General features: G+C 34.6%; 1 protein-coding gene across 1 annotated transcript in view; it reads left to right on the forward strand.

Moving 5' to 3' along the window:
- The window catches only part of hcn4 (hyperpolarization activated cyclic nucleotide-gated potassium channel 4), a 106,511-nt gene extending 98,770 nt beyond the window's left edge, over positions 1–7,741 (forward strand). Inside the window, exons 7-8 of the mRNA XM_067389473.1 lie at positions 2,271–2,435; positions 6,315–7,741. Of these exons, the coding sequence (XP_067245574.1) occupies positions 2,271–2,435; positions 6,315–7,741 (1,592 nt within the window). The remainder of the gene's footprint in view (positions 1–2,270; positions 2,436–6,314) is intronic.
- Positions 7,742–8,662: the final 921 nt, after the last annotated feature.

An 8,662-nucleotide genomic window follows, 5' to 3' on the forward strand; every position in this document is an offset into this window, starting at 1 on the left:
GAGTGTTTAATGACAAAAAAAACACAGCCGTACCGCACAGTTAACATAATCCTGACACATAAACACACACACTCTCCCATCACGGTAAACAATCCCAGTATTCCATCAGATTATTCTCCCGCACGGATTTCCTGCTGGTTTTATTTTGATGAGTCAGAAGAGTGGTAGAGATCAGCTGTTGAACGCATCACGCTAATGGAAACGCTGCCATGAGCTAAACGGAGGTCAGTGTCAGATCACAAAATCATTCTGGAACAAATCCAGTGTCACTTCTGTGTGTCCGGCCGACATTTCAATTCAGTGCTTCATCAGACAGAAAAATATTATTGCTCAAGGCAATCAGTCAATATCCGTCATACAGTAAGAGCACTGACTCTGAATATTGAAGAGTGCCAATCTTTACGTGATTTGATTTGGATCGAGGGAGTCACAGTGTTTCACACATTTTCTGCATATGCTTTGTTAATAAACAGAATTTTTAGTAATAAATCTGAAATTCTCAATATTGACGTTCTGCGAATCGTTCCAGAGTCGTGCATGAAAAGAATCGCAAGGCGTCTGTAAATTGATTTCTTCCCCCGTCCCTTTCATTGATGTTTGGCACTTAAGAGGCAGAGGGGATTGTGGGTATTGGTTGAGTGGACAGTGGTCTTGGTCTTCTCTGGAGGACAGCAGCTCTGCACCCCGATGAAAGGGGCGTAATTCTTCTGATCCGCCGTCACATGTGAGGTCTGCCGGTCCTCTAAGCTCTGAGGGGCATTTAGTGCTCCGGCGGTGGATTACAGAACATTTTTAATCCAAAAAAGGGGGAAGGAAAGTTGGTTTGGAGCTTGTTTTTGTTTTTGCCTCGATAGAAAGACACTGTGAGCACTTCTGGATGTGTTCAGAGAGAGAATGTGATCGGAAGTGTGTCTGAACGCACAGGTTCACCGGAGGTTCATGTCGATCAGTGCAGTGTTGTTGAAACGTCATTTCTGGAAGGATTTTGTGCAGCTTTCATTTAGCTTTCATTTCATTCATTTTCATTTTTCATTTCATCTGCAGTATTGGTGGATAGATGACGACGTTATTATTGTTCTGTAATAGTTTTGTTTCAATACAGTAAATCCAGAAGATGAGTTCAAATTCTGTTACTTAAAAAGTATACATAATTTTACAATGAAAAACTGTTCTTAACCTCCTCAGCATGAAATTGTTATAAATGCATTCTATAAATGCCATTTATTATAATTCTAAATAAATAATAATTGATCATATTAAATACATTTATCATTTATTTATTATAATGTACATTTATAAGCTAAAGAAAAAATGAATCATAATAAATGCATATACAATAATGTATTATTAATTATAATTGGCATTTGAAAACTATATATATATAGATATATATATATATATATATATATATATATATATATATATTCTTACAAGCCTGCCACTATCAATGCTTATAAATGTGTTATATAAATGCAATTTGTTATAATTATAAATGCAAATAATAATAAATAATAAATTATCAAATTAAATGCATTTATAATAACTTTATTTTTTACTATAATTTCCATTTATATCCTAAAGAAAAAAATATATTTTTTACAGCTGCATTTTATAATGCAATTTATTTTCATTATAAATGCAAATAATAATAAATTATCATAATAAATGCATTTATAATTATATTTAATTATAAATGCAAATGATAATAAATATTAACTTATGCATTTATTATCATTTATTTATTATAATTTACATTTATAATCTAAAGAAAAAAATAATTATCATAATAAATGCATTTACAGTAATGTATTATTTTTTGAATTTGCATTTATATTATATTCATACAACTACATTTTATAAATGCACTTTATTAAAATTATAAATGAAAATAATGACAATACATAATATCATAATAAATGCATTTATAAAAATGTATTATTAATTCTAATTAGCATATATAACCTAAAGAAAAAAACTATATTCTTACAGCTGCATTTTATAAATGAAATTTATTTTCTTTATACATGCAAATAAAAATTAAATGCATTTATAATAATTTATTTACAATAATTTGCATTTATAACCTAAAGAAAAAAACTATATTCTTACAACTCTGCCAGTATGAAATGCTGCATTTTGCAAAGTATTCTAATTATAAATGCAAATTAAAATAAATAATACATTCTTACAAAAAAATGCAATGTATATAATATATTTATATTAAATTATATATAGTTAATCACATTTTACCCTCAAATTCTCATTACCAGAGATTTGTCTGCTGACCCGGGGCCGACGCACCGCCAGCGTCCGGGCGGACACATACTGCCGTCTGTACTCGCTGTCTGTGGACAACTTCAATGAGGTCCTGGAGGAGTATCCGATGATGAGGAGAGCGTTCGAGACCGTCGCTCTGGACCGCCTGGACCGCATCGGTAAGAAACTTAAAGGGTTAATTCACCCAAAAATGAAAATGGTGGTCTGAAGAACAGCACTAGGGTGAGTAAACGATGACTTCATTTTCATTTTAAGGTGAATTAACCCTTTAAAACCTTTTGGTTGCATACTACTAATATTGTGTTTGTATACAGAATAGAACACAGAAATGCACTTTATTTTCATGCACTTGAACCATTTGTAAGTGTATTATAATGTATTTGTTTTACCGTGCTCCAGTGCAACTGCACCTAAACTGAGCTCTCACTCCCTCTTGTGTCTAATGTCTCAGAACGGAGTGTAATTTCTCTGTCAGCGTCTCTGGTTTCCTGCCTGATCGAGTCAGTCGGTCTCTCTGGCCCGCTGCGCTGGTGTTTACGCCTCACGCAGTGTTTATTTTCCTCAGTAGGAGGGAACACGCTCTTGTCCGTCACTGTAAACATCCACATCCGGCACCGGCGGCCCACTCACCGCGGTAACAACAACAAACTCAATCAGTTCATAGCAGAGCGCTTCACACAATGTGAGACTGCTTATTATAGAGGAACTTCCTCCTGGAGAAACGCCACATACACCTTCAAACGCCGTCAGACAGCTCTGGATGTGTATAGGATGTGTCGTATTTTTGGAGCAGAACTCGTCCTGTTGTCCACAGATTTGAGACTGCAGCGCTCGCAGTCGCTCATAGACATCGGTAATTAATCAAAGATTAAGCAGATCTGCATCTGTGTTGAAATGAATGAGGTTCACACAGGTTGATCGTGTCCCTGCGGTGTAGCTCTGCTTAATCGCTCCTCTTCCTATCAGAAAATGGCCTAAACTCTAATCCAATTTGAAGTCTAGCACCTTTCAGAGCAGATTATTATGAATCAAATATGAATTATTGAATTATCAATCTGTGTGTGCGTGTGTGTGTATATACAGTAAATATACACACATATATATTCATTATTAATTCATAAATATTATTCATACATTATAATTAATATTTGTATTAATTATAATTATAACACATTAATAATATGTATTTATTAATAATATATATATATATTTATTTTTTTCATTTATAACATAAAATAAAAATATAAATAATAAAAATATTTGTACAGAACATGTATATTACAATAATTACATTTAAATATAAATATTAGTAAATATATATTTCAACAATTTTATATATATATATATATATATATATATATATATATATATATATATATATATATATATATATATATATATATATATATATATATATATATATTGTTGAAATATTAATTTATTTTATATATTAAAATTGAATATATATAAATATATATATATATATATATATATACATTACAATTAATCAATAATTTTATTAATGGTAATTATAATGCATTAATAATATTTATTCATTAATAATAAATATTTATTCATTAGTATTTTTCATTTATAATATATGAAATAAAAATATAAATTATAAAAAAAGTGTACGTTACATGTATATTACAAAAATTACATTTAAATATAAATATTATTACTATATATATATATATATATATATATATATATATATATATATATATATATATATATATATAGTTGAAATATGTACTGTACAAATATTTTTTTATAATTTATATTGATTTTATTTTATATATTAAAAATGAATATATATACACATATATAAACTTATATACTCATTACTAATTAATAAATATTATTAATACTTTATAATCAATCATTAATTTTATTAATTATGATTATAAAGCATTAATAATAATATTTATTCATTAATAATGAATATGTATGTTTTGTTCATTTATAATATATAAAATAAAAAAATTGTACAGTACATGTATATTACAATAATTATATATATATACATATATGAAGTACATATAAACATATACATTCATAGTCAATTAATACATATTATTAATACATTATAATTATTTGATAATTTAATTAATTAAATATTATAATGCATTAATAATATTTCTTAATTAATAATGAATATACATATATACATACATATATATATATATATATATATATATATATATATATATATATATATATATATATATATATATATATATATATATATATATATATATATATATATAATATATGTCTTTATCATTATGGTCAAATGTGACCAAGATATATATTTTTTTTTTGGAGATTTAAACAACTAGTCTAAATTCAGAAATGACGTTTAGCTCAGCTCTAGAGTGAATTAAATCAAGCACACTCTCAAGGCACGTTCATGTGTTTTATTTGTTTTCTATTATTGTATGGCCAGAAGATCAAAAGTCTCTGGTGTCATGCTCGGCTCCACAGCGGCGCAGTGTGATTACAGTAGTAAGTGATAGTGTGACATTACCAAACATAGCAAAGTGCCCTCTGCTCATCCCAGTTCTTCCTCTCTTGTTTATATCAGCCCTGCGTACGGTAGAGGTCACGTCTGCGCTCTTTCTGTACTCTTTCTTATCTGGGGCTCAGCAGTGAGGAGCGGGCAAACACAGGCCGGTCAGCCTGCAGGAACGATCTGCCTCCTGCTACGCTGAGCTATTTCCATTCGGCCTGTGTCCTCACCGCGAGCTGCCGCTCCGTCTCTGATTGCGCTCGGAGCCGTCCTGAGGCGAGCCGAGGCTCCCGGACAGCAGACCTTTTAAACAGGGATGAAGTGGTGTGTGAGATGAATCAAAGTGCTGTTGAAACTGTGGACAGATCAAGTGCTGCATTTGATTTTTATTCCATATTCAAGGCGACACTTGAGGGTGAATAATATCATTTTTGGTGGGTATTTATAAAAAAAGACATGGTCTGTTTGAAGGACGAGTGCAATTACAGCTAACATTCTTACAAATTACTTATTATATAATCCTATGGTATATAAATATGGTAATCATTCAGTACCATGGTATTACCACTATCTTTTGGAAATTATAGCATGGTTATACCATGGTTTTGATGTAACTCTATATTTCTTTCTATAATCCTATGCTTATAAATATGGTAATCATTCAGAACCAGGGTATTATCAGAAATTATAGTATGGTTATACCATGCTATAATTTCCAAAAAAAGTGGTAATACCCTGGTACTTTGATATATATATATATATATATATATATATATATATATATATATATATATATATATATATATATATATATATATATATATATATATATATATATATATATATATATATATAAAATGCATTAATTTTGTTTCGTTTCAATTAAAATGAATACATAAATAAACTACATTTTAACTGAAAATAAATAAATTCTAATTGTGATTTTGCATGTGTTGTCATCTACGTTTTATTGTTTATTTTTATAAGAAATTCTGGAGCAAAGTTTTATAGCCATAATACCATGGTAATGTGATGGTATCAGATGGTAATACTGTTGTATTTTGATACATACCATGGTACTGAATGAATACCATATTTATAACCATAGGATTATAGAACGGAATATAAAGTTACACCAAACCCATGGTAAAACCATGCTATAATTTCCAAAAAAAAAGTGGTAATACCACGGTACTGAATGATTACCATATTTATATACCATAGGATTATATAAAGGAATATAGATGTACATCAAAACCATGGTATAACCGTGCTTTCATTTTAAAAAAAAAATTGTGTTAATACCATGGTATTTTGATTTATACCATGGTACTGAATGATTACCATATTTATATACCATGGAATTATAGAGCTCAATATAGAGTTACAACAACAAAACCATGGAATAACATGCTATCATAACCCAAAAATAACAGTACTTTTTGTTAGTGATGTTTACTGAAGTCATAAAAAAATGTGTTTTTCTGCTGACTACAAATCAAATACTTTATCTTTCATCCCTTAGGGAAGAAGAACTCTATCCTCCAGCACAAGGTCCAACACGACTTGAGTTCAGGGGTTTTGAACTACCAGGAAAATGAGATCATCCAGCAGATCGTGCAGCACGACCGGGACATGGCTCACTGCGCCAACCTGATGCAGAGTCCGTCGCCGCCTGCTCCTCCGTCCCCTACTCCAGTCATCTGGGCTCCCCTGATCCAAGCGCCTCTACAAGCTGCTGCTGCCACCACGTCAGTCGCCATTGCACTAACCCACCACCCTCATCTACCCGCCACTCTCTTCCGACCTCCCATTCCCGTTCTCGGATCGAGAAACGAGCCGCCCGCCCGGGTGAAGAGGTTTCAGACAGTTGCACCAAAATCAGCTGGCGACTCTCCATCCGGTTCCCCCTCAAAGCTACGTCCGGGAATCGATACGCCTCTTCTTGCGTCCTTCCGAACGCAGCACTCGACCGGCGCCGCTTGTTCCAGCGATACACGCCAGCAAGCATCGGCATTCCCATTTGGGAGCTTCTCCTCTTCATCGGCGTCGCTGACTTCTAGCACCGCACAACTCCATTCACAGCCGAGGCAAAAGCAGGCCGTTGCTCCCGGTACGCCTCCGCTGTCGGGATGCCTCCAAACAGGGGGATTTCCAACTGGGATCTTGGCTACAGCCTCATCGAATACTAGTCCTCTTTCCACGGGCTTGTACAGTCACACCCCCAGTCAGCAACCTCCACCAAAACCCTCTCAAACAGGCTCCCAGCAGTTTGCTGCCGGAGGGGGGAAGACTTCCACTGGGTTGAACCTCTTCCACACTCCCCCACCCGGATCACCTACTTCCAGCCGTTCCCAAGCCCCCGAGAGTTCCACGTCATCCCAGATCCCTCCCGCTTTATCCGCTTACCTTCCTTTAGAAAGGTCAGCGCTGGCTTCGCTCGCTCAGTACGGCTCAGCGAACGCCTCGCCCTGCTACACCCCTTTAGCCCCCAGCCCGACCATCCAGAGCCCCGTCACGGGGAGAACTTTCCACTACAGTGACCCTTCCAGTGCCGCTGGCTCCCACACATCCCTGCTCCTCCCGCAGTCCTCCTGCCCCGGCCAGCTCCCGGGTCACCACTTCTCCGGCACAGACTCTCCACTGGGCCGCTTTTACGAGGATTTAAACATACTGTCCAGCTCCCACCCGTCACTTGCCGTAGAGGGAGCGGCTCAGTCTTCCCCTCAGGAGCCCGGATACTGCCTCTCCCCGTTTTCATCGCCGACGCTAACGCCCAAACCCTGTAGCTCGGTATCAGGGCACATAGCCGCCCCCGTTCAAACTTCTCCAGGCTCTCGAAGCCAAGCTCACTCTATAGGGACGTCACCTGCACTTTCTCTCCCGCGTGCCTCCGACGGCCACCCGTCCGAACTAGAACCGCTCCGTTCGAAACTCCCTTCCAATTTGTGAGGCTAAATCACACCCTCCTAACTCAGTAATAGTGATCTTCCTCTGTGTGACCTTTTCTTTGGTTATCTCTGTATCGGCACTGTGTTTTAATCATTTTAAATATTTAAATATTACTGTGATTTAAAGAAGATAAGAACTATCGAGTAATCTTAGAGCTTTAGATTTCACTTTTGTTTGCTTTGTTATTCTCCTTTTCCTCTCATGAATATATCTATATGAAATTATATATTTAAATATATGTTAATCAATCTATAGGAGGGTGTGAAATGCTACATAAAGGACATTTGTTTATTTTATACCTATGCCAAATTCGTCCACATGGAGTTTGGTCGTTAATATTGACATGGACATAAAGACTTTTTTGCAGGAACCTATGCACTCACGCCTGCATATAAAAACTGATTTTTGTCTAATCCAAAACACCTTTTTAGTCACCCTAATGAGGATCACATATTGCTGATCTTGAATCTAAGGGGTTGTGTTTAAGGGATTGTACCTGTTTATTCATTCTACAAATGTTTTGGGACCTTCTGAGGTGGAGAGGAGAACATAGGAAAACCAAAAAATGTTTCAGCCCACGTTCTCTTTAGCATTTCTTCGTTTTGTTCAGCTACACTGTAGTAATATTAGCGGGCATTGAGTGGGCATCAAGGGAGTATGGAAGCTTGTTTAAAAATAAATTAAATATTAAAAATGAAATAAATTAAATGCCATGAAATAAAAATAAAAAGGTAATTATGACTTTTTTTCCCGCAATTGCAAGTTTATATCAGAAAGAGCTTTATATCTTGCGTGATACCATGGTTTTGCGTAATTCTGACTTTATAACTCGCAATTCTGACTTTATCTCACAATTTCGATTTTATATCTCACAATTCTGACTTTATATCACACAATTCTGACATTATATCACACAATTCT

Source organism: Chanodichthys erythropterus, chromosome 7 (genome assembly GCF_024489055.1).
Source record: "Chanodichthys erythropterus isolate Z2021 chromosome 7, ASM2448905v1, whole genome shotgun sequence".
NCBI lineage: Eukaryota > Metazoa > Chordata > Actinopteri > Cypriniformes > Xenocyprididae > Chanodichthys > Chanodichthys erythropterus.